This window comes from Camelus dromedarius, chromosome 4 (assembly GCF_036321535.1).
Source record: "Camelus dromedarius isolate mCamDro1 chromosome 4, mCamDro1.pat, whole genome shotgun sequence".
In the NCBI taxonomy this organism is placed as follows: domain Eukaryota; kingdom Metazoa; phylum Chordata; class Mammalia; order Artiodactyla; family Camelidae; genus Camelus; species Camelus dromedarius.
In genome coordinates, this window is record NC_087439.1 from 41,941,768 (window position 1) to 41,969,612 (window position 27,845).

Sequence of the window (27,845 nt, forward strand, 5' to 3'; positions counted from 1 at the left end):
CAGCAATCCTAGTGCTGACAGCCCAAGAAGTCTTGGAAAAATGTCCAGACCTATTCACATATTAAAAATACCCCACACTATACATTGAAAAATAAACTCTGATTTTATAGGCACACACCTTGAGTTTGATAAGAAGGAATCAGTTCCTCACAACTTGATCACTCCTGAGTGAACTGAAGAATGGTTTCTAAAACTGCAAGCCTGCGATGTAAGCCCTGCACCAGACCCGTGATACCTTTCTTGGTGCAGACATCATGAAATGTTCAGCCAGCTTCTGTCTCTCACTCTGAACTGCAACAACTTTACATCACAAAGGACAGTGTGGCTCTACATAAACAATGCACCTTTGTGGTTCAAGGTGCCGGGATGAGAGCAAGTGGAAACACTTTAGCTTGGGTTGAATGCATCTTCCTCCACTTCCTCCCATGCCTTCCTGTACATACCTTTTTCAACCAACCTGAACGCCACACGCTGCTGTGCATACACCCTGTGCTGCGCTGCCTCCCTGCCTTCGTTCACATTTCCCCCGTAACTCAGAATGCACTTCCTTCATCTCTGTCTGTGACAATGCAAGCTATCCTGGTTCTTAAGTCATACCTTCTCCAGTGTAAGGAGCACGGGAAGGGCCTCCCGTCCGTGCTCCTTACACTGCCTCCTACAGCACTTTTATCTGCAACTTTAGGACAGACTGTAACAGATTTTGCTTTGTACTACAAGTCAGTATGCTTGTCTCATCTTCCCTAGATTACCAGAAACTTGAAGAAAGGGACTATATGTGGTTTACCTCTGTGATTCCTTCTGTGTTTAGCACCCACTGGCTGCTTAATGAATATTTACTGCATTTCATATATGCAGCCTATGAGTTTAAAAAATGCAAGATAAAACTCACTTATGAGACTTCAATTCATACATCAGTCTTTGGATCCTGTGGTCAGTAAACACATTTGAAGATAGTATATTACTAGTCACATAAGAAAGAATGATTAAAAAACAACGCAGTCTCAGCAAAACAGAAAACCGCCAGTGTCTTTCTAGGAAATAGCTGTGACGTCACTGCTGCTCACGTTCTCTCAAACCTCACAATTTAAACCCTTTCTCGTTACACAACAGAATGTTACTTCACGACACTCAGCGGCTATGACTCCTTACTTGAACGGGTGCTTCATCACGCCCTTACGGATCTCCTTAGGCTACAGGACAGCCCTATTTCTGGCATAGGCAGCTGCTGTCACCTGTCTGCTGCCCACAGCCAGTTAGTTCCCTGAGCACAAGCCCTGAGAGCACTGCTTCAGTGTCAGCAGAAGGGCTCTGCTCTGGACGGAGCTGCTGCAGATGCTGTTTTGTCCCCAGGGTGGCTGAGAGTGGCAGTCAGGGGCCACCAAGGATACCTGAACGCAGACACCAACAGGAGCTGTAGGTTTCCCAAAGCCCTCCAGGGTCCTGGGAGGCGGGGGAAGGGGGTCACTGTAGGGGGTTTCTGGTAGTTTATTGTCACTACTATGACCCCTTAACCACAAGAAAACATAGCAGAATTCTGTATAGCCTCTGGGAGGCTCCAAATTTGGAGTCTTCCATGATCTTCAACATTGATGAGTAGAAGAATATGAAATCCCAAGTGTACGCTTAGAACTAGCTCTTACACCAATTATTGATGGGGTGAGTTCCCAGGACTCCTTCCTTAACAGCAAGTAACAGAAGAAATACAACACTGTGTAAGGGAAAGAAACCCAGTGGGTGAGAAAGGAGGTGGATCTGAATGAAGAAAAAAGGATATAATAATACTTATTAAATAATATTACTATTTAATATTTATTATTATTGCAAGGGGGTGGTTTAAGTATTGCTAAAAAACATTATTTGCATGACTGAATTATAAGTTTTCAGTATTGATCTCACTTAGCCCTAGAGCTGGAAAAGTTCCAAGTTCATGTGAGTGAAAAGGTAAGGTATCAATGCAGCCACGCGTTTTTCACTTAGTAAGTTAACTGAGGCTACGGCACAGAAGATAAAGCTATGCCCGTGAGAATTAATATATGCCCTCTTGAAGAACTTCCTTTCTCTGGAGTTCACCATTCTAGTAGAGATAAATATATCAACAACACATCAACATAAAAAAGGCCTCTTCTGAAAACAAAAGTACAGCACATAAAATCATACCAAACTATGTATCTAATTTTTAAGAACAGTAAATAATTAAGTCCATCTTCAGAAAATAAAAAAACCAACCAAAATACCTGTTTTTATACCACCAACGAAATACGGGAAGTTGAAAAAGAAAATCTACTAACCTCAGACGTTGCTATTTCGGTGAAGGTGTTCAACGCCTGCTCAACGTTAGACTTCTGTTTGGTAGCCATTAGGCAATAGTTTTCCATTATGCGAAGCTGTACATGGCCCTGAATAGTCTGCGGTTTCAGTTCTTTAAGGAGCTTTTCTGCTGTTCTCACTGCTAACTGCACAGACTCTTGCTTTTCGGTTGAATTACTGTACAGAATTAAAAGTAAATCTCCTATGTCTATTACTCACGAAGTAAAATTCATTGAGATTAGAGTAAGCTCTAGGGTACACTGGCATCTTTTTTTCTCACCAGTTTAAAAGTCATCCTATTGGAGAATGTCACTCATTCTTTCCTAATATAAGATAAGGCACAGGTATATTTTTAAAAACAAAACTAATATAGCTTCAATAAAACACCATTAAACATTCACTTTAGACTGAAAACAAAAATTGGGTCATATCTACATGTGGTAAGTAGGTTCATTTCAGCTAAAACCAGAATTCAGGATTAAGTAGAATCATACGATTTTCAAGTAGCATATCTACTTGAAAGAAAGGGAGACTATATAATACTGTAAATCAACTACACTCCAATTTAAAAAAAATTTTTTTAAAGAGGAGAAAGCAGAAAGTAACCTTGTTAAAGCACTTACTGTGTGCTATGCATTGTATTATTTCATTCAATCTATGCTGAATCCGTTTTATATATGAGAAAACTGAGGCTCCAACAGATAAATTAATTCGCCAAAGGTCACAGAGCTAACAAATGTTAAACCTGGGATTTGAATTTAAGTTTGCCAGACATACAGTCTACTTAATTTTCTTTACCCAGTTGCCTATCAGAGTCTCAGGAAAGAAATTCTGTATTTGTCAAAAGGCTGTAAATTTTAAGTGCAGTAACAATTTGAATGTGTAACAGCAACTTATGTTTCTATGTACACACCAACACCTAGATATAACATATAAACAAATCAATTAATGAAAGCAAATTAAATTCTTAAAGCCTAATCACTAAAGCCACTGGTCTTCTCAGGCTTCTATCTTCTCTAAAACATTTTCCACTATTGGTAACCTTCTTCCAAGTCCTCCTTCTTTTGCTTCTGTAATGTCAACAGTTTGGGTTCTCTTTTCACCAAAGTGATTACCCTTTCCCAACCTCCCTCCTTCAATCCCCTCAAATGTCAGCACACCCAAAATTTTGTTCTCAGACTTGTTACTGCCTTCTACTCGAGGCCATTCCTAGGTTTCCAACTATCCACTCTGAACACCTGTCTCCCAAATCTGTATCTCCAGCTGTGACCTCCCTTCTTGAGTTCCAGTTTGGCATTTTCAACTACTTGCTGAGGATTCCCACAGGAAGAGCTTATAGCTGCAAAAGAGTATGTTACCTTAACCTTTCTAAAACAAACAAAAAATAAAGATGCCTCTCCCCTGCTCTAAATCTTTCAATGGCCTCTATAACCCAAGGTAGGCAGCACTCAGCCTGAATCTTGCATCCACCATTTTCTATCTCTATCACATTAGACAAATTAACTCTGGGCTTATTTATTCCCAGTAACAATATTGTAAAATAAGACGATGCATATAAACTATACAGTATGGAGTTGGCAGATAGCTAGTACCATTTGTTAAGGAGTTGTTATTATGTGGACAATTTCTGCCAAGTAGTCACACTCTATAGTTCACCCTGTTTCCCACAGAGTAATTAGGGGAATGTCTTCAGTAACATGTCTGCTCTGATTCAGGAAACCTAAAAGCATTTCATGCTTGTTTCAGAGAACAGTTATTCCAGCTTTGATGTATTCACTGAACTGTCATTAGTGCTATCTTGGAATTTAGTTCTCCTTTATAGAATATCTTTGCTTATTATCCCCAAAGTATTTAAAAAAAAAAAAAAAAGTAACTTGCCAAATACTACTCACCCCAGGTCTCCATCCAGATTTTCAAATACTTCACCTCCAATAGTTTCATTATCTGGATTCAGGCAGATTTCTATCATATTATAAAGGGCATTTTGGCCCCAGTCACTGTCTTTCCGAGCTTTATTAAAATGTCGAAGAGCATCATTTGGTTCTCCAGTATACCTTGTTAGGTGTTCAAAAACAGATTACTTTATTTTAATTAGTGACTACAAACTTCAAGTCGCCTACAATTTATTTGGTAAATAAAACTATTACCATATTTTAAAATGTAGAAAATTTTTAATTCAAAGAAAAGCACATTTATTTTACTCTAGTCACAATGAGGGAAAAAACCTATTATGTAGAATTTATTTGTCAATAAATTTACCAGAGATATAGTCCTTTACAGTACTGAAATCCTGGCTCCAGTTTTGCTCTGGAGTTACGCTTCTCAGCCATTAAGAAAAATCTTGGGACATCCTCAAGTTTTCCACATCTTCTTAGGAAATCAATTAAACGAGATAATGTCATATAATTATCTAGAAACAAAGAACATTTCAGTTATGGACAACATTTTGTATCTTCTGTTTTGATGGTTAAAATCCTACTTCCTTAAAGTATAGTTTGCTTCAAAGGAAGTACAATCTAAATATAAGTGAGGGGGTGCCTTACAGGTTTTAAGTCCCTAGAGAGATTGTATGGACAATGGATGATTCATGAAATGATAAAGGTTGGGTTGTTCTGGTCACAGTGTGAGAGGGTTCAACATGGGCAAATCTATAAAGATGTACATTTTTTGTAAGTTACTTTTCAATTATTATTTCTAGGACCCAAACCCTTCTAGAATCTAAACTCTTAACTGTAAAACTCAGGAGGCTCAATTTGATTGCAAGGGCCAAGTCTATGTCTGAGATCTACCTTCTACTTACTGCAGCTAGAAAGAGCAGGAGAATAGGACATCCTGATGGTCATATTTAAGCTGGGCAATTAGGGATTTTACTCCAGACCTGCCTTACTGTGTATATGTACCTAACACACTAAATACCAGCTCACCATACTAGAACTGTAACATATTAGTCCTAGTATTTTAATTCTATTTTATCTTCTTCTAAGGAGAAATAATTTAGTTATTTGGTCTCAGGTATAATTTCCTTGCAGGTTCCTTAAAAGGCTTTTTCCCCCAATTCTGTTCAGTTCTTTCTCATCACTAAGATACTAAATTTTGAAAATCATTTAATACATACCTTTTAAGATTATAAAAATAATGTATAGGCACTTTAGAAAATTTGGAAAAATACAGAAAAACAAAGGAGAAAAAAAAATTACTCATATTCCCCCACAAGCTAGAGATGACCACATTTTGGTATGTTTCCTTTCATATATTTATGAGTGAAAATCAATCTATAAATATTTAAATGTAAACAAAGAAATACACTGCTTACATATATACAAAGTTGGAGTCACACTTGGGGTTCTGATTTTGATTCAACATTATAAAGTTAACATTCCCCAGTTGTCATTAAATGATCTTCAAAAATATTTTAGTGACTGCACAATAGTCTGCTATCTTGATGGCTCACTTTTGTTCTTCTTTAGTATTTTTAGGTGTTTAGACTCACAAGTTACATAGGACTCATAGTAGGGGATTTGTAAAAACCCTTATTTATATAAGCTATCCTTATCACTTCGATAGGATGAACTCCTACACTTAAAACACACACACACACACACAAACTTTTAAAAGCAATTTATCCTTAATTCTATTTTCCAAGAAAAGAGAAGACATCATATAATACCACAGTTCTACTTCTGGATATATGTATATATCCCTCAAGAACTAAAAGCAGGGACTCAAATATTTGTACACCAGTGTTCGCAGCAGCAGCATTCACAGTAACCAAAACTAGTGGAAACAAGACAGTTAATGAAAGTACTATGTGTATCATCTTAAAGGGTAGTTCAGAGAGGGGAAAAAGGACAGATAGAGTCTAGAGGCTAAGGCAGAAGCCATGACAGGAAAAAAACAAAAACAAACTTAGGCTCAAAGAAAGTAAGAGTAAGGTCTGGGCAAATTAGTTGGAAGGATGGCCCACACTCTGAACTCAGATTAAGCAGAAGAAGTTAATTAACAGCACCCTTTCAAATAACACCAGAATATAAGCTGGAGCAGACAGGGCAGGAAACAAGAACATGGCCCGAGAAAGTCCAAAGGTGGAAGAAAATTTTAAAAGATAATAAAAATAAATTCAAATGTTGATATCACCACAGAAAGAAAGGATTTTTTTCTTTAAAATATTCCTAGTTAAGGCAAAGATTGAAAGTATAAAGCACAGTTCTCTAAATTCACACTTTTAACAATTAAAAGCATCCATAAATACAAGTAGAGTCTACCTGGTTCTGCGTTGCCCCACGTGAAGCACAGCCACCCCATCCACACTGCCTTAACCAAGCAGCTCTGACTGCCCGTGGCGTCATCCTGAGACAGGGCATGAGGGGTCGGAAGACCTGAATGACAGCTCGAGGACTGCCTCTGAGATCTCAACTATTTGAGCAACACATAGAAGTAACATACATACCTGTTCCACCTTCCTTCCGCTTCTCCCTTTCCCCCACCTCCCTCCCTTCTTCCTTTTCCCGTCCCACTCTTCTTTCCATCCAATATTTACTGAGCACCAACTCAGCCAGATACTGTTCTCGATCTTGATAGCAATGAAGACATGGTTCCTAGCCACCTGATGCCATTACCTATGATTTACAATTTTTGTTTTGCTTTGTTTTACAAAGGTGATATAAAACAAAAAACCAAGAGCAGGACACGCAGATGGAGAGCAGTGAGGTGTTACTGCTATAGGATGGCTGGGGAAGGGTTCTCTTAGGAAGAGGCAGCACTGGAGCAGAGTCCTGGGTGGAATGAAGCAGAACATGTTCCAGGAAGAGGGAACAGCGTTGGAAAGCCTCGAGACACCACCCTGCCTGGGCTGCCGCCTACACCTAATATCTGCTGCCCCCTCTTCACGATCAGAGTTCTGATTTGCTTCTATGTGGCACTGTGTTCAGCTAGAAGATTACATTTCTCACCCTCTTTTGCAGCCATGGAGGTGTTTCTAGAAAATTTTCTGAAAGAAAAAGGGAAGACTCACTGGGAAGGTATGCCCTCTGGCCCACCTCCACCCCGACCTGGCCCGTCCAGGCCTGGGAACGTCAATGCCTCATGCTGCAGTGGGCATCTTGAACGTGATACTTGGAGTGGACGTTTGGCTAATGATGGCAGAAAAAAGAAGGACTTAAGACTCCCTGATGATACTGTGAAAACTCTAGGCCATCCTGGCATAATCTACTTTTAATCTATTTATTTATTTTGGTGGGGAGGTAATTAGGTTTATTCATTTTAATGGAGGTACTGGGGATTGAACCCAGGACTTTGTGCATGATAAGCACGCATTCTACCACTGAGCTATACCCTCCCTCCATAATCTACTTTTAAATTTCTTTTACATAAGAGAAAAATAAAAGCCAAAGTTACTTAGGCCACTAGAATTTGTGGGGTGTGGGGGAGGTCTCTGCTACTTTCAGCTCAAAATGTGTCTAAATCATCTGGAGGCAAGGAGTAGAAACAGATGAGCTATGGGAATGCTGCAGTAATATGGGTGAGGGATGCGGATGCTGAGGCCAGGTGGCAGCCGCAGAGGCGGTAACAGGGATGGAACTCCAGATGTACCCTGAAGGCAGAGCACCAGGGATCTGCTGACAGACTGGATGTGGTGTATGAGAACAAGACGAGACAAAGGTAACTGGAAGGTCTGGAGCCTGAGCAAACAGATGGTGATGCCACTTCCTGACATGAGAAGGAGCAGATGCGGAGGGAAGGGAAAGACCCCACGCTCTGCTGTGGACATGCCAGGCTGAGAGCCTCCTGGCAGCTGAGGGGATTGCAAACGAGCAGCATGTCAGTGAGTCAGATCTGGACACAGGACATACAGCTGTGGGTCTGGATGAAGCCACCTAAGAGGTGAAGGTATACAACAGGGAAAAAAGGTTCGAGAACTGAGGTCTAGAACTTTCTGATATTTGTAGGTCTTAAAGAGAAGACAGGCTAACACAGGAAAGATAAATAGCATCATCTGAGGGGAGATGAAAAACCAGGTAAGCCGAGCATCCTGGAAGACAAATGCAGGAAGCCTTCCGTGACGGATGGGGATAAGCGGTGCTACATCCAGAGTCAGGCCTGGTAGGCAGAGAAGTGAGAATCAGGCCTGGATCTGACAGCACGGAGGTCACCAGGCACCCCAGAGAACCCCCGTGGAGTGCAGGAGTGGAGCAGACAGTCAAGACAGCACAACCTCCTTAGAGGAAATTTTCCATAAAGGAAGACAGAGGAGTGGAGCGGGAAGTGGAAGGCGAGAGTAGTGGGGGAGTTAAGAGCTGGGTTTTATTTACTGGTGTCTTTAAAGCGGGGAGATGTCACAGCACATTTGTGGGCTGACTGAGAAGGAAACCGTGACGCAGGAGAGAGGACGCAGGAGTAAGTCCCTGCAGGAGAGGAGGGGGCAGCCAGGGCCCCAGGGAGAAGTTGCTGAGGATAGGAGGGCAGACCTGGGGAGCGGGCAGGCTGGGGGACAGGAAGATGGAGATGTTCTCTTCCAGGTGCTTATGTTTCCTCAGTGAGGCAGGAGACAAGGTTTCTGGCTGAGGACAGGAAGAGGGAAAGGGTGTCCGGGGTTTGAGAAGAAAGTGTAAAAAGTATATGTAGTGAGTAAACTCGTTAGAGAAATACAGCAGGTCTGCCAGGCAGCATCTGAGGGCCAATTTGGGGTCTGTGGGTGTAGCTTAAAGGGAGACCAGTCAGTGGTGCTGCATTTTCCTTATAACCATTTCAGCTACTCAAGGACAGGGGTGGAATAAGCAGAGCATTGGATTCAGCCAGGGCTGGGGTTTTCCCAAGGAGCATAGCAGACAAAAAAAGGAGAAAGGCAGTTGATTGCACTGAATAATATAACCAGCAGATATTTACCTGGTTTCCGTTCCAAAAGTTGTTGTAAATGAAACACTGCTTGTTCATAGTCCTGTTTTCTGAACATGAGATCTGCCATCATCTATAAAGGTAAAAGTTAGTTCTAAAAATATTGCCATATATTTTACAAAAGCATGTTCTTTGTATCAAGATTTATTGCTATGAAAACACATATGGAAAACATGAGGAGGGCAAAGTCTTACAAAATGGAGCCATTTAAAATTCAAGCACACCTTAAACAGATTAGCACTGAGATCAGTGTAACAGAAGATAATTAAGGAGGTGAAACAGATCACTCTGTTCACAAAATTGTATTTAGCAGGAAATGTTTTAAGTAGTTATTTAAAAACTGAAATTTGAAGGGAATCACACACTCTGTGTGCTATCATAGAGAAGATGCAGCTAAAATAATGAGAAAAATTTTTTTAAAAAACCCAAACATTCTTAAATATTTCAAAGGAATTTAATGTAAGCAAGACATACTGAGATTTCCTTCTGTGTTTTAAAAAGGAGATTTCTTATATTTCTTTTTAGTTATGACTCATTTATAAAATTATTAAATGATCCTCACAAACTGTTATCTATGTGTTTGAAAAATCTAACAAAAACCTCAATCCAGGTAAAAATGAGAAAGAAAAGCAAAACTCTATTTAAAACACACCATCTCAATGATACATAAAGATTTTTTTCTGTAACTCCAAAAAGTCCCACTGAAACTGTTAAATTAGTGCAGCACATTTGAGTAAATACTTAAAAGTCTTTAGCAAATTTTAGCTTTACCACATGAACTCTTCCTCACTGAGCATCCTCTTAAGTCATAAAGAAAATGAACAAGACATAAAAGGGCAAATAAAGGCCTGACCGAGGTTCACCATTCTTACAGTCTTGATCTTGATCAGTAAAATGTACTAATAATGAATGTTATTTCTTCTAAAAGATAGAATGAGCCAGGCCTCGCATCTAATATTAGTTTCATCAGCTAAAATGTGGAACGTCCACACTGAACAGATATAAAACACAACGGCCTTTACAGCACCGTGGCCTCCTGGACTGACCATGGTGGCAGCTTCGTTGTCCTGGTCGCTCTGGAGCAGCAGAGCGCAGTGCCGCAGGCAGGCGTCGGGGTCATCCTGGGCCAGGTACAGTCGAGCCAGCTCCAGCATGATCTGCAGAGAACGGCAAGATGAGTCAGAAACTGCCTGGAATAAAAAGTGAATTAGGAAAATGTCCCGGCACAGAGTAAACCATTTGACCAAAAGTTATTGCAATAAAAACGCCAAGCATGATAGGCAGGAAAACTATAGGTCTGCTCAACTCTGGTTTCTTTTATACTGGGGGAAAAAAAGGAAAAACAGACCTAACTCATTTGAAAAGTGGAGAGAGACAAAACATTGTGGAAAGAACACTGGTCTTAAATCAGGAGACAGGATTCTAGTCCAAGCTTCTCCGTGATGGGGCTTAGTCCCTATCCCCTCTCCAAACCTGTTTCCTCATTTGTGCAATAAAAAGGTTGCAGCGGATTACCCCTAAGTAGGCTCCAGATTTACAACTCTGATTCCAACCCCTTTAACCAACACTGAACAAGGCACTGTTTGGTTATGACTTAATAAAGGTTATTTTTGCCTTACATCTGAAAGAGTTGTATTAATTTCAAAATGTCCAATCTTAAACTTTAAATTTATGGTTGCCTTTCATTTTACATCACCTATTTAGGTATTTAGCCATTTATTAGACTTTTTAAAAAAATTGTTAATCATCTACCATGATCTGAGAGAGTAACAACATTTGTTTATAAACTGGCCATGAATGTAAGTTTTCTACACTAGTATAATCTTGACACTTATTCTCATGCTACGCCATTTGAGGTAAGAGGCTCAATCTCATCACTTCTGTATACCCAGCACCAAATGGCAACTGAAACACCGAAGTGTACAGTCACTGTTTAGTAAATGGAATTGAACCATCCAGATTCAGATATTTGAGGCTGAAAATTGTTTTTTAAGTGACACAGATGAATATAAAAATCAAACAGCTTGGAGTTTTACTTTGTATCACTTGTTCCATAATAATTTTTAGCCTCTAACATTATTTAAGGCATCATGTATTTTGAAGAATTTCTAGAAGCAATATTAAAATTTAACTTGCATTTTTGTTACATTTTTCAAATCTTTATAAATAAGCTGGTAAGAAGTTTACATTTGGGAAAATTAGACATCTGGAATAGAAAGTGCTTAAAATTTTATAAAGGTACTGACCTTATTATCTGTTTCACAATGAACAAGAGCCTCTCTATAAAACTTAATTGCTTTTTCATAGTCTCGCTGAGCAACAGAATGTTTTGCAATCTCTGCACAAATTTCAGCTGCTAAATGTTTCTGTGCAGGAACTGCATCTGGCTGTTCCATCTGAACACGTTTTAGTACCCGAGCTTGTAATTCGCGAGCCTGGAAAAATACAGAGATAAAAAAGGAAATAAAAAAAGAAATAGAAAAGAAATAAAATAGTTCTCAGTAACTCACATGTAGCATAGTTTTACAGATTTATTTGAGCACTATTGGCCTTCAATTTAACAAAGCCTGATCCAAAGAAAATGTCTTAGTTGAGGTCTTAAAAATGTACTTGTTTGCAAATGAGCCAGCATGCACTTACCTTTGGAACAAATGTACTATAAAATTACTGAGTCTTTTTCCACTGTAATAAGGATATGTACAGAAAGCTCACTAAGAGGGGAATTCAACCATGAAACGAGTATTTAGAAAAGACGTCTAGATGCTATAATTAAAATTTTAAATGTTTATTAAATTCAAAAAATAGTACCTAAAAGGTACTAAATCAAATATTGGCAGGTTTCAGGCAATACATTCATCTATATACTGTCAATGGCATATAAATCAGTCCAGTCTCTCTGAGGATCACCCTAGTAAAACATGCTAACTTGATAAAACTAACTAGGCTACTGAAGTTAGGTGTTCCTTTCCTGGGAAGGTATTAAGGACATCACTCAGAAGGAAAAAAGGAAACATATTATTTGTTATAAAGAAAAACAATCTGTTATTTGTTGCAAAAACAAACAAAACAACAACAAAACAAAATTAAAAAATCTGGATGCAACCCAAATGCCTAATGATCGGGAAATGGTTAATCATTTCAGAGTGTGGTCCTATACTATGCACAGACACCCTGAAAGGAGTCAGGGGCCTTCCTCAGGGTAATAATGGAGTTTGCTAAATTGGAAGAGTATCAGCTTTTCCACCCAGTCTGGTTTCTGAAACATTGAGACTTTCCTCTAACAAGTGACAGAACTCCTATGCATCAGGCCTGCACAATAAAATTTAACTTTGAGCTAGAGCTAATCATTCACTCATGCATTCATGCATCCATTTAATGAACAGTATAAATGCCCACCATCTGCCACACATAATGCTACACACAGGGAGCCTTTTTGGGGACTCCTGTCACAATACTGGTTGACAACTGGTATTTGATGAAGATGGTCTAAAGCTGATTATTTTTTTGGAATTACAGGTCATAATATTAATTTAGGGCATCATGATAAGCTTTCTTTTGGAAATTGAAGAGAAAAGATTAGAAAATACTAGTGTATACAGCATGTGTCAAAAGTTAATACTGCTTTGTGAAATTTTTGTTTTGGTTATATTAATGTGTGTTTATATACAGATAGAAGTATGTATACATTTGTGTCTTTGATGCTTTACATTTTGCATACATCAGCGTGCATGGTTTTGCACATGTGCACACATTCATAGTCAAAGAATTCTGAAACAACTGGTCTAAGTAGGGTGATCATGCCTCTCTGTCTGGCTTTTAACTTCCCTTTTATACCTGCTGTGCCAGCTTAATGACAAATGCTGCCTTTTGTTTTTCTAACGAGTATTCTGGCTTGAAAAATTATATGGTCCTGCTAGGTTTAAGAGATACGCAATTCATTCTCTAGACAGTCTGAATTTTGTCTCTGCATCAAATAAATCTCTAAATGTCAAATATGTGGGCTTCATGAGCTTAGCATCCTAGAGAAAACCCATTACAAGTTAGCTTTTGTGATGCTTTGCAATTTTCTTAAAGGTAAATAAAGGGGGAGTTTTTTTGAGTAAAAGTTTTTTGCATTTTCTATTAAAGACATAAAAGAATGCTCAAATTCTGTAAATGTATACAATAATCATTAAGAAATATTTTCATGTAGAATAAAGTTTTTTTTTGAAGAATTGATACCATTCCCTATGTTTTTCCTTGGTTTCATCAGAAATAAATTTTAATTATCTGTTACAATAACTATATTAATCTTGAATGTCAACACATTTACTTTTCCCTTCCCCTTCCTTTTTTAATATATATTTTTGTAAATTCCCTCAAACCCTTAGGTAGAATAAAGTATACATATAAACATCTTATTTCAAAGGCTTCTTAATTTCCCTTTTAATTTCTATAGCCTTACTGTATATCTTACTAAGACCATATCATAATAAAATATACCAATAAAATTAGAATACACATTACTGTATGTGATGAAGATGGAGCTATGTAAACATACTGGAAAAAGCCATACAAATGAATGTTAAGTGAAAGAAGCAAAAGCAAATATAATCTGTACATATTAAAACTATAAAAGTTATAAAGTCCTAAAATTGTTTGTTTTATGGCATATAGGTTGTTTATTCCTGATTTAGCTTTTATTTTCATAGAAAATATAATTAATATACTAAAAAATGATTTTTCCTATAATTGTTTCTGCAATTAAAAAGAATGACAATGATCGATGATTTCCTTTCAGTCATTCAACAGAAATGTTGAGAACATATCACGGTGGACAGATTTGAAGATGGATCCCACGAGCTTCACCTCTCGTACAACAAGAGGATGAGGATTAGTTAGGAGGAGTCTGGGCAAAAGATGATGATGGACAGGGCTACAAGGTGACAGAGAGGGGTGAAGAAGAAATGTGGAGTTATTTCAGGAGTATGAAATTTGTAGGAAGTAAAATGAGTAAGACTTGGGATTTCCCTAAATTTACTGGTTCTGCCACTGCCTGAAATGTTAAGCAACCATGCAAAACTGTCATGATGGAACTCCCAAGTTCCATCAAGTGGAGAATTAAGCTCAATAAATAGTTGCTGAATAAATGAATTTAAAATATCAAAAACTTGGATTACACTTAGAAAGTTTCTACTGGAATTGTATTTTTCTTGAATTATTTTGTAATATTACATTCAGATTCAAGTTGTTTGAATTGTACTTCAAAAAGATTTATCTTTTTAGAGATTAGAATGCATGGAATATTACAGGTGGGAAGAATGTTATGGCTCTTCAAATTTTATGAAAGATGAATAATCCCTGTGCTATAACATATAAACTTAAAGTGAATTTGACCTTGGTTTGTTGGCACTGTCTAGTCATAGTATACTGTTTGTTTTTTTTGGTATTGTTCAATGTGTCTGGTCATATTAACACAGGGGCTCATGCAACCAGGTTAGTGGGACTAATGATATTCATAATAGAATGATTTAAGTCAAATTCACTTCTAAAATGTTTTGAAAGTCTAAATTTACAAAAATTACACTTTCCTTGTAGCTAATGGTAACTAACCTCGGGTTAGGTGTAATTCTTTTATCATGTGATTCAGAAAATAGAGATATAACATACCAACAATTAAAAGATACTAAGATTGTTGAAGACTACATCTTAATGAAAATCCTAAGTTTACATGGGGATCACAGGACTCTACTAGTACAAGCCCAGTTCATTCACAACTAGAACAAATAAATATTATTGGACACTGCCACTGAAACACAGGTCATTTTATATGTGTGTATGTATGTATGTGTGCATATGTTAACCACTGTTAGCTAAAGCTCAAAGTCAAAACATTCAATGAATTATTTGCAGAATGTAAAACTCTTCCAGGTACATGAAAATCAGGTCAAAAGGTGGCAAGTAGTATGGTATTCTGGAAAGCACATGGGATTGATCCGTAGTGAAGTGCTCTATGTTGTACTTCAAGCTCAGAGATGTGGGGCAAAGCAATGACCAGATTTGACCTAATTGGATATACAATGAATTAAGCACTCAGTAATGCCAGAAACCTATTACTTCAAATCCACATGGAACCTTTACCAACTGATTACAATGTAGGATATAAAGCAAGCCTTAACATATTTCAAAGGATTGAATCATTCAAAGTATGTCTTTGACCACAGTGGAATTAAACTGGAAATCAGTATTAAAATGATAATAAGGAAATTGGAACTGCTTGGAAATTGACCACTGCACTTTTAAATAACCAATGGGTCAAAGAAGTGATCAAAGTGCAAATGAGTAAATATTATGAACTGAATAATAATAAACCTGTGGGATATAGCTAAAGCAGTGCTTAGAGAGAAATTTATCACTTTAAATGAATAACAAAAGAACAGAGGCTAAAAATCCACTACCTAACATACTATTTCAATAAACTAGAAAAAGATCAGCAGATCAAACCCAAAGAAAGCAGAAACTAATGAGGTAAAAAGCAAACACTTAATAAAGCCAGAGAAGCAAAAGTTGGTTCTTTGAAAACATTAAGATAAGAAACCCATGGCATAATTAATAGAAGGAAAATAAAATAAAAAAGATGACTTTTTACAGCACTTGCAGATATTCAAGAGATAAGATATAATGAACAAACCTATGTCAATAAATTTTACAATTTAATAAACTGAACAAATTACCTAAAAAATATAGCCATCCAAACCAACAAATTTTAAAATGAGTCTGAAACTTAGAGATGTTGAATCCATTAATAAAAATCTTCCATCAAAGATGCCTCAAAGTCTCAACAGTATTAATACTAAATTGTTCCAAACATTAAAGAAACAGCATGTCTTAGAGACCAGTCTTTCTCATAAACATGTATGTATAAACCCTGAACAAAATATTAGGAAATATCTTTAAATTCCAGCAATATCTTTAAAAAAACCACAGGTGACATTTATTTCAATATGGCTTAACATTCAAAAATCAATTTAATACACCACAATAGAAGAAAACTGGAGGATCAAGTCACATGACTATCAACAGATGCAGAGAGTGCATTAGAGAAAATTTATCTTTTATAAAAAAACCTGTTAGCCAACTAGAAATTGAAAAATCATCAAAAAACATCAATCACTTAGGAATACATCTAAGGAAATGCATGCAAAACCTCTACATTGAAAACCACAAAATATTAAGATAAATTGAAGAAGATATGAGCGAGTGGAAGAGGAAAAAGGTGAGTTCAAATCCTGCCTATGACACTAGTCATGTGGCCTCATGCAAGTTATTAAAGCAAGCTTTCTCAGCTGTAAAATAGGCTTAAAAACATCAACCTTCCCTAACTGTTACAATAATTAGCAATGATATATTTGAACAGTACAATCCATTGGCATTCAGTCATTATTTCTATTTGACTTAACTTCTGTGAGTTGGGCCAAAAGATTGTCTGCCTTTCACATGTGGCACATTCTCTTCTGCACCCACCTCCCCACCCTCAAGCCCTCACAAACACAGGCGTTAGTTTACCTGTTGTAATGAAGCGACTGCATCATCAGGTCTGTCCACCTTACTATAAACTTTTGCTAGAAGAATGTGAGAACGTCCATCCTCCATGAGAGCTGATAGTTCATTTACTATGAAAGAATAAAATATATAGGGAAAAAAACAGTAATTCATTTAAAATAAATGTTTACATTTTCTATAAGTTTTTAAACTTGATTTTGAAAAATAGTTAATAAAACTAAAAAATGTTCAGTAAGTTAACTGAAGAATGGCTAAACTGGAAAAAAATTTAGGATAAAAACTGCCTGGAAGAAAAGTTAAAGAACTGAACAACTGGAGGCTCTTCTTCAACATATAAGAGGTAACAGTAACACAGATAAGAATTTCAATTTTCATTAAGTATATAAGCATTTATGCTTATTGAAATCATTCAAAAACAAGATAGGGTAGCTGATAAATGCAAATTAAGAAGACAATTGCTATTTTTTAAATAATAGAACTTGATAAGCAATAAAGTAGTCATTAAGAACACTGACTTTGATGCCAACCTGTCTTGGTTTCAAATCTAGGCTTTCTCTCTTACTGGCTAACCATGGTACTAACTGAACAAGAAAAATACTTATCCAGTCTGTGCCTTATTTCATCTGTAAAATAGGGGAAATAATAGTACCTATCTCATAGGGTTGTTGTAAAAATTTAAAAGTTAGTAAATTATTAAATAAGTTAATATATGCAAAACAATTAAAGTCTTGTACATGGTAAAGACTATTTAAATATTTGGTATTATTTTGTAATCTAAGAGTAATAAAAGAAGCTTAGATAATTAACAAGATGTTTCTTCCATATTTACTGAGTGCATGGTCAATGCCACATTCTGTTTGAAGTGGTTTATATAGGTTATTTCTTTAAAGTGTCATCCTGAGAGAGAGGTTCTGTTATTGCTGTCTTACAGGTAGAAAAGCTCTAAGTTGGAAGAGGGAACAACAAGGAGGCTGCGACAATGGTGAGAGCACGTTGGAAGGAGAGGTCAGAGGAGCAACGACAAGCACACGTGAAGGGCCATGGGAGCCGCTGGAAAACTGGCTCAGAGAGCAAGGGGGACAAGGCTGAGCTCCAGCAGGCATGACTGGACTCCCATTGTGTAAAAGGGCCAGCACTGCTGCTGGCTTGGGAAAGGCTGTGTCAGGTGTGGGGCTGAGGATGGAAACAGGGAGACCAGGCGGAGGCTACTGCTATAATCCACCGAAGAGACCATCGTCTCTAAGAGACCGGTAGCTTAGACAGGGTGACAGCGGTGGAAATAAAGAGACATAGGAGGATTCTGAATACATCCGAAGGTAGAATCGAGGAAAATTTCCTATGGGCAAGGACAAGGGAGAAGGTAAGGATTTTGGCTCTTTGCAACTACAAAGAAGGATGAAGTTACTGAGATAAAGAAGGCTGCACATGAACAAATGTGGGGAGACAGACCAGGGATTCAGTGTTAGACATGCTAAGTTTAAGATATTTACTAGAACCCAGGTGCTACTATTCATCAGCCAGGTAAACCTGGATATATCAAGAAAACTGAGTATTAGATTGCTAATTTGAAAGTGGAGATAATTTGATTTGCCCCAAAAATAATGTGAGCATTAATAAAATAATATGTAATGAAATGCACATGAAGGCGTCTAAGTACACTATTGGATGTGTTCCGCAGATATTTATTAAATGAAAGTATACTGCATAAATGTAATATACTCAAGCCAATAAAAGTAAAACATATTACTTGAATCACTCCTCCACATCCTTTTAAAAAATGCATATCCACATTTAAGACCATGTGTAACGTTTCAAGCAAAGTTTGCCAAGACTCATGCAAATATTTTCATGGAATTAATAACACTATACAGTAAGTGCAGAGGGAGAGGGAGGGAGAAAGAAAAAGCGAGAAAGAAAGGAAGGGAGGAAGAAAATTACTCAACCAGAATCATCAGAGTGATAGGTACAAAAAAGTCTGTTGTATGGTAAAGGTGACATTTCAATAAAATTGGTTATTCACTTGGGAAACTATATAGTGAAAATTGTGTGTGAATTAAAGTATATGAATTAAAGTTCTCCATTACAAAAATTAAAACTACAAAAATCCCAGAAAACAAAAGAATTTTTTTGTAACATTAGGATTAGAGAAGATTTTTCTGAGCATGACAAGAAATTCAGAAGTCAAAAAGAGAAAAGCCTGGTGGGTGTTAAATATTCTATTTGACTTAGGAAATGAGAAACTAGTTTGGTAAAGAAAGGACAGCCTGGGAGAAAACATCTGCCACGTGAGTAACCAGGAACAGACGAATGAGTAATAGGTAAATGACTAGACAAAGGATATGAAGGGAAGGTCCTAGTGAAAATAGGATCTATAGCTATAAAATGATATCTAACCTTATGAGTCTTCAAAACAAAAGCAAGGTAGTTTTTTTTCTCTATAATTAACACTACATAATGTCAGGACATTTTTCCCCTTAAGAAAGAACAATGGGGCAAGATTCAACTCTAGGAAGTACACAGGATTTTGTCTCAGTAATGTTTCTAACTTTTCTTCGATCTAAATGTCTATCAATAGGGGACTCACCAATAAATTATCGTATCAACATACAATAGAATAAATACTCTACCTACACAAAAAAAAAAAAAAAGAAAACCAAAAAAAACAAAAACTATACTTGCCAACATGGAGAGAAGCTATTAAATAAAAAATGCAAACTGCAGACCTATAGGTATAATGACTCCTTTTTTGGTAGAAAAGTGTGATGTAATTGTGTGTATGTGAGAGAAAGACAGAAAGAGAGAGAGACAGGGGTGGGGAGACTGATCAGGATGATACACAAGCGGTTAAATGGGGATTTTTCTGAAGTGGGAGAGGGACACAACTTTCATTTACTTTTGTCATCTTTAAATTTTTGCAATGTGCAAGCACTTGATTTTATTTAAAAATACAGATCTTTAAAAAGCATATTTGTTGGGGAGGAGGGTATAACTCAGTGGTAGAGTGCATGGCTTATTATGCACAAAGTCCTGGGTTCAATCCCTGGTACCTCCACTAAAAATAAACCTAATTACCTCCCCCACTAAAAATAAATGTTTTTTTAAAAAGTAGATTTGTATGAACTTGTAAGAAGGCAATCTGATAGTACCTAATTAAATTTTAAATGTACATGCCCTTTAACTTAGCATTTTGCTCTTAAGAACATAAGCAAGTGTACACCAAGGAATGAGACACCAGGATATTCATTTTAACATGGTTTACAATATCAAAAGAATGGAAAACAAACTCACTAGGTAAAAGTTAAATAACTTAGAGTTATAAAATATTGTGACTCCATCAGATAGAATGATATGAACGTACTGACATCAAATTATATCTGCAACATACTGTATGTGAAAAAAGTTGCAGAATAGGAAGAATGAGAAGAAAAAAATATGCATGTTACACTCAGGTATTTACATAAATATATATATAAAATATACACTAAAGCATAAAAATAGTTACCCCTAGGGAGGTAGTTTGAGAACAGGGTAAGTAGAATTCACAGCAGAAAATCGAGACTTCCACATTACACTCTTTCATAGTGCTTAATGTAAAACAAAAACAAAAACAAACTTAAAAAAAGGTTTATGAAAATGTTTACTTGTTTAAACACCAGGTATACCTGCAATTTAAAGGAAACTTCCTTTATGTCACTTTGGAAAGTAAAGTACTTTTGTATAACACAATTAACTATTTCATAAATCTGTTTTTAGATTTTTAAATATCTTATTTTAGGAGAGTGATATTCTGATAAATGAAATAACCAACCTCACACATAATATACTGAGGATACAAATACATACTACTATAAAAATAAAAAGATCAGAGATATCAGGTATATTTTTTCAAATCAGAAAGGTTTTCATACCAGGTTCATGAGCTAGAGCATGCTGGAGAACTTTTTCTGCTTTGTCATACCACTTCAATTTTAATAAGAGTTCAGCCAGGTCATAGCAAAGATAATTTTGTTGTCCACTTTTCAGAGCGGCTTCATAGTAAGTGATTGCCTACACAAAATCCATTTCAGTTAGGAAAGAAAGGCAATGAGAATGGCGTTCAAGCACAGATATTGCACACATTGTGACCTAGAGCAACTGGAAATAACCTAAAAGCAGCTTACCATGTATTTCTACTATCGGTTAAGTATGCCGTTCTTCTTAGACTCAAACATCACACAAGGCAGCTAGCATTTCTTAAGATAAGTAGCTAAAGTATTTGTTCAAAAAAAAATTTTTTTTTTTTTTTTTACCAGTTTTATTGCAGAAGTTAGTGAACTTCATTGAATGCAAATACTTTGCTAGCTGTTGTGTATACATTTAACAGTTACCAGGGGTAGGGCTTTAATATAACAACTAAAGGAAAATCCATTATCTTTACTAGAAAGCAAACCAACCAACCCTCAAAGCACATGGCATACCACAACTGCTTCAACAGAAAGGACGTCTATTATGCTGTCATATGATGAAAGACATGCAACAATAGTAAGTTTATCGTAATTTATTTGGTGGCAAAATTTTGGTGTAAGACACCAAAGTAAACTTCTTAGGGTCCAGTCTTTACAAAATGCAGCAGAGTAATCTGAGACACCGAGAAAGTCTTTAACACAAATTCCAGTTTATAAAGACACATTTGGAGTTTACAACCATTAAGATACAAAGGATGCTTGCTGAAATCTCTCATAGTATTTATTTACCTTTGAATAGTTGTGCGTCTTGACAAGAGCTTTCCCAATTTTGCTTGCCAATGTTCCATCCTTTGGGTTCTGATTTAATGCTTGCTCGTATGCCACTATGGCTTCTTCAGGCTAATGTTGGCAGATACAAGAGATAATAAAGTAACAGCTTAGCTGGATCCCATGAGATGGCAACATTTCTGTAATTAAGCTCTACATCTGAAATACTTAACAAGACTCATAAAGTACATATGAAGTCCAGAAACCTTAACAATTTCAGAGAGGAGATAGTCGCTAGTGCAGGTCTAACTACCTGTATAATCCCACCCACATTACTTATGCCCATGTCTTCCTAAATAAGTCATGCCAGAGACGGCTTCTTGACTCTTCATCCGGCCGTCATTATTACAGCTAGAATCAGAGTCAGAGGACTGCTTCCCTGTGAAGAAATCACCATTTCAACCAGTAGCTCTCTTCATCCTTCTGTTTAAAGGTGACTCTGACCTTATCTTTCGTATCACCTCTATTTCAAACAGTAGTGCTGAACAACTGGATCTCAACTTGAAAAAATAACTTCATTATAATGGCTGTCTCCTTTGTACTGTGATGACTGGATCTTTGAGCATTAGGTAAACATTATGAAAATGGGAGGGGGAATTGGATGAAGGTGGTTAAGAAGCACAAAATTCCAGCTACAATTAAGTATTAGAGATGTAATATACAACATTCCAAAAAATATAATACTGCTGTACGTTACACGTGAAAGCTTTTGAAAGAGTAAATCCTGAGTTCTCATCACAAGCAAAAATATTTTTTTCTATTGCTTTAATTTTGTATCTATGTGAGATGATGGCTATCCACCAAACTTACTATGAAAATCACTTCATGATGTAAGTCAAATCATTATGCTACATACCTCAAACTTATACAGTGCTGCATGTCAATTATATCCCAATAATACTGGAAAAAAACCCCTAAATTCCTTTCAATAGGATGTTATACTAATTACAAAGAAAAGTTTTTTGGGTATTTTGTTTTAAAATTTACGTTCAGTAGCATCAGAGACCTTACCTCTTGAATATTCATGTATGCATCACCAAGGAGAAGAAAAGAACGAGGGCTGGGCATCCTTTCAGCAATTTCTCTGGAAATCAGACCAGCTCTACTTAGTATATTGAATACAAATTTCTTCTAAATCAGTTAAATAAAAATAAGCTTATTTATTTCAATTTACTAATAGCCTTCAGAGTACCTTCTTCATACCCAACCAACAGTGTAATGTAAAAAACAAAAAACCCACTCATACTCAGATTGTTTATGCTAGGTCAACAATTTTTTTCATTAAATCTTTCCATTTTCTGAAACACAGGTAAATCTGTACAGGTAGATAGTAAACATGTAAACTCTCATTATCCAGAAATATGTTTTGCTCTCTTTAATTCTGAAACGATACGGGAATGAAGCTCCAAAACATGATAAACACTTATTGTCCTCCTATGCATCCTGAACTCTTATATTCATGGCATAAATCATATACTGCGAGTTACCTTAAAAAATATAAAATCTTCTTTGGTATTTGCTGCTTATTTCTTACCTGCAAAATGCAGATTCTAAAGGTCAAAATACCAAAGTGTGAGTTCAAATAATAATGTGATGCTAAGTCTTTAATTTACAGTATCTCATTTAATTCGTCCAAAACCTCCATGAGAAAAGAGTATTATGATTTTATAAATGACGCTAAGAGTTTACTATAGCTAATGTGTCAGATCTACCTGAAACAAAACCCTTTGCTTTTAACTACTATACTATAGTGTACCCAAACACATCAACTCTATTTTAAAGTATTTTCCTATCATTAGAGATGATAGCACTGATCTTTTGGAAACATCACAGAAAATATAATCTGGGAACTCCACTCCATCCACCTGTACAGGGGGTGCTGCTCAATTTCGAGTCACTCAGCACCTACAAAGAATCTGAGCAGCTTTCTGAGTTTTGATATTTACAAAATATAGATGAAGCAATATGACTTATTCATCAACATTTTACTAAGTTCTCAAGATAAAAATTAATTTTCTCTCACATGGAGTATGTGCCTGTATCTTTTTTTGTTTGGGGAGAGGAATGAGAGCAACCTGTGTGTGTGTATACGTGCATGTCTGTGTGTATGTGTGCGCACATATATGCACTTGTGTATGTGTGTGTTGTGTATTCCAGTAACCTAAAGGTATCAGTGTATGACACAACTTTAAAAAAATTTTTTTTCTATTGAAGTGTAGTTGATTTACAATGTTACTTTCAGGTGTATAGCAAAGCAGTTCAATTATACATATACATACATATTTTCTTTTCAGATTCTTTTCCGTTATATGCTATTACATCATCAATATAGTGCCCCGTGCTATACAGTAGGCCTTTGTTGTTTATTTTATATATAGTAGTATATGACACAACTTTTTAAATTGCTGCCACTTCTGTAACCCATACCTTAGTGTGGCGTATACTAAGCCATAATTTTCTTTTGCTATAACTATAGTATTGAGTGTTAAATATGACTACAGCCCATGAACTGTTAACGTTACATAATGCTTTTAAGCTGTTAGAATATATGTAACTGTTGTTCTTTCCCTTCCCAAACAGGAAGATTCAGGGTCCAAAAATAACATCTGATGAGGGAGGAGAGCTGAGAACCCAGAGTAAGCCACACGTTGAAATAATCATGATTATTCTGATTTATGTTTTAGGGAGAGTGAGTAACTTGGTTAGAGTGATTGTGGTTGGTGGCAGTAGAAGGAAGCAAAAACACATTAAGGAAAGAATCTATAAAGTGTCTAAAAAGCAGTTAAAGGAAAGAAATAAATTTGGGGGTTAATTTTAGGAGATAAATGTGTCAAAATATAATGGGTTGAAATGACCACTTACCTGTAACAAGTGATATATAACATTTTCTCTTTTCTGTGCTTCAGATATATAGCTGCCATTTTTTCTTTGGCTTCTACGAAATAAGGCTGTTCAGCTGTCACATTCCGAAGCATGCTTAAAGCCCGCTCTACATCTCCTTGGGCCAAAGCTAGGTCTACATTAGCAATGGTAACACGCAACTCTTCAGATGTCCCAGAAAACTCATGGATAGCATCTTGTAAAACTTTGGCTGCCTCATGCTGTAAAGATGAAATTAAAATAACATTCAAAATTCAACAAATTACACTAGAAACCAGCAATTTCTACTATTAAAGAATGAGCAAAAAATGCTAGCACAGTTATGATATTCATGAAATATTGATGGATTTTTGAATGAAAAGTACAAAAATTTAAAATTAAACTCGAGTCCAAATTCAGATGACATTATAAATATTTGTTAGCTGGAAAGTGTTCTCGTAACTAGGTCAGCAGCAGTTGCTACACAAGAATCGCTGCTACTATAATTTAAAAACATTTACTTTGTGTCCAGCATTGTATTAACCCATTTAATTCTCACAAAAATCCTCTAAGGTCATTACTATTGTTACCTACCACCTTGCAGTAAGGAAAATGAGATTCAGAGAGTTAAGAAGTTAACGAACAACAGAATCAGAATTCAAACTCAGGCAGCCTGACTCCAAAGCCTAAATTCTTAGCCACATTCATTACTGCATCTCTGGTGGGATCCAGTCCACAGTCATTCACTGTAACCAATGGCTCTTCATTATATAGCAAATTATTTTATTCCCTATGCCAGGGTATCATTTTTGTTATACTTAAGGTGAATATATTTCCTCATTTCCAAATCTGTACCTCAATGAATCTGAAATGTCATTTATTTTAATTCATCTCAACTTTACACATTTGAGACATTCTGATTTAAGAAACATTAAAGCGTGAAAATAAATAGTGCATCTGAGAATCAACTATATCTGGTGGAATTGGTTCTTATTAAATGTATTTTATGTTAATTTATTAATGAAAAAAATTCTTTGATATTTGGCAAGTATCTAGACATTGCCTTCTTAACTCCCACTAAAATATGAAATACGAAAATACTGATTAACAACTGCTGCAACCTACAAAACAGATATAAATGTTAAGGTCCTCATTTTGTACAATTCTTCTCAGAATTACATGCTTGTTTTCTATCTTTCTATGTATCTATCTGTATTATTCTCAAGCATTTGATTTTAATGATCTATCTGTATTTTTTTAAGTATTGTCCTATGTGTTTACCAAAGCTGCATTATTTCAGTGGTTGGTTCTTTCATTTTCTCAACTATAAGGATTTCAGGCTACCACTTTCATTTTATTCTAGCTGTGTGTGTGTGTGTGTGTGTGTGTGTGTGTGTGTGTGTGAATCCTTTTAGGAATTCACAGAATTCTAACTATATTACGTTATTACTACCTTTCATGGTAGCCAAAGTAATTATACATTATTATATACATTACATTAATACCTATCATAGTACATTGTATCACATTGATTATTACTTATATTACACATACATTTACTATTACATTTCATGGTAGCCAACATAAGTACACTGATACATAAAGTACAAACTTATGCCTAACTTCCAGAGCTACAGAAAGTACATGATCTGGTGCCAAGTGTTGAGAAATAAATTTTCTAAACTTTACCACTTGGTCAAGGGAATAATTTTAGCTTTTTCATTTCCTACAAATATATATACTTGAATAATGAAGTTCAGACTGAAGCCATTGAATTAAAACTTGACCCACCTGTTCTCCATTTAAGCGGTGAACCTCTACCAACTCAAGAAAGATTGACAGACGATGGCTTGCATCAACTTCAGTGTTTCTGTACTTTGATTTTGAGGAAGCTCCAATTCTCATTCCTGGTAAATTCATTGCCATATGCAGAGTTTTAATTGCTTCTGCTATTTCCCCCATTTTCTTTTGTGACTGAGCTTTTATCAAATGATATAGAGGATAATCTCTCACCTGAAAAAATAATATCCAGAAATACTTCCTTGGACAACATCAACACATAATTAACAATCCATCAAACATTAAACTAACAGGATCTTTGAAGACCATCTACCCTGTGATTGTACACATGAGGTCTATGTCTGTCTTCTTACTTTCTGATCTTTTCCTGTATTAAATTAAAGTAACCTGCCACTACCGTGTGTCCCCCTGGATGACAAACAAGTTGATTAAGTGCTTCTACCATGAAAGAAAAACTGAACCCAAAGTTTATAAAGCTAGCAGATTCTAAGAAATTATTTGAGGAAAGTGATTTGCTTTAACTGAGACTTCCAGTACAGACATTAGATTTCCAAAGTATTAGATTTCCAAAAACACTTTCTTTTCTAATTTTAAGATTAAAAATTTCAGGACACGTTGGTCACACATTGGTTTTAGCCTTTGATACTACTCTGAAACATGTAGTAATGTCTTTATTTTGGCTATCAACATATACACAACATATACAGAAAAAATATACCAACATATACAGGCATATACAGAAAAAATTGGAGAAGGACAAAACAAATGAGGAAGGAATCAAGGGGAAGAAGACGGTCGAGAATGAGGTGACTGGCAGCCATCTGACATCTAGGATGGCCACAGTCCTCCTGAGGCTGTGGTTCTGAGCAACAGGCAGGCATCACATTTACCTATGGGCCTTGTGTAAACACTTGTGCTTACACTCATCTCTCGGAGGTTTTGATTCTTTGGGTGGGGCGTGGGCACTGGCACTGGGGTCACGATGCACCGCCAGTCTTGAGAACTACTGTCCTAAGAAACAGGCATTATCTCCTGAAAACCTTGCCTGGAACTTGAATTCTTCAGTTCACAGAAAATGGGTTCTCACACAAGGCTAAAGACACTGCCAACCAAGATGAAAGTTGAGGCGCTCCTCCACTACTCCAGGTAGCTCAGAAAGCACCTGAACCCAGTGTTTTCTGAAATGCTTGGGGATATGGGGTGTTCACACTGAATATCTTGGATAGAAGTCTAGCATGCTTAAATCCCTAAGCCACATGCTAACTTTCAAAATGACTAAGCATTTTTTGATGATATATCTAAAAAGAAGTAACTAAAAATCAAGGTCCAAGAAAGAAACAAGCAACACAGTAAAATCCTTTACATAAAAATATTTGGCATAACGCTCTATAGTTTACAATTATCTTTACACTCATTATTGCATTTAATGTTCACTATAATAGTACAGTATTATATAAGTTTCATAGAAAAGAAAACAGAGGTTGAGAGAGAAGTGGAAAGACCAGACACTAATTCCAGGCAACACAAGTGTTGCCAATTCCATAGATTTTTTTTTTAACTATATCCCAATTGCCTCCTTTTTTTCTCCTATTGCTTGTGATTCAAAATATCTTCCATTTAAAAACACATTTATTAGCAAAATATTACAAGCTAAAATACAAAATACTTAAATAT

The 27,845-nt window shown here is 36.3% G+C and overlaps 1 protein-coding gene and 1 non-coding gene across 6 annotated transcripts in view; both read right to left on the minus strand.

Moving 5' to 3' along the window:
• The window catches only part of TTC21B (tetratricopeptide repeat domain 21B), a 69,631-nt gene that overhangs the window by 12,076 nt on the left and 29,710 nt on the right, over positions 1-27,845 (minus strand). For all 5 annotated transcript variants that reach the window (XM_064484875.1, XM_064484873.1, XM_031451581.2 and 2 more), the window contains 12 exons: positions 26,163-26,384; positions 24,375-24,613; positions 22,524-22,596; positions 21,474-21,584; positions 20,649-20,787; positions 16,744-16,850; positions 11,445-11,633; positions 10,245-10,355; positions 9,190-9,271; positions 4,567-4,717; positions 4,200-4,361; positions 2,289-2,484 (listed from right to left, as the gene is read on the minus strand). In XM_064484875.1, coding sequence (XP_064340945.1) covers positions 2,289-2,484; positions 4,200-4,361; positions 4,567-4,717; positions 9,190-9,271; positions 10,245-10,355; positions 11,445-11,633; positions 16,744-16,850; positions 20,649-20,787; positions 21,474-21,584; positions 22,524-22,596; positions 24,375-24,613; positions 26,163-26,384 — 1,782 coding nt within the window. The remainder of the gene's footprint in view (positions 1-2,288; positions 2,485-4,199; positions 4,362-4,566; positions 4,718-9,189; positions 9,272-10,244; positions 10,356-11,444; positions 11,634-16,743; positions 16,851-20,648; positions 20,788-21,473; positions 21,585-22,523; positions 22,597-24,374; positions 24,614-26,162; positions 26,385-27,845) is intronic.
• Positions 7,571-7,643, minus strand: TRNAD-AUC (transfer RNA aspartic acid (anticodon AUC)). The gene has a single exon. It is a non-coding gene; the product is annotated as a tRNA-Asp (tRNA).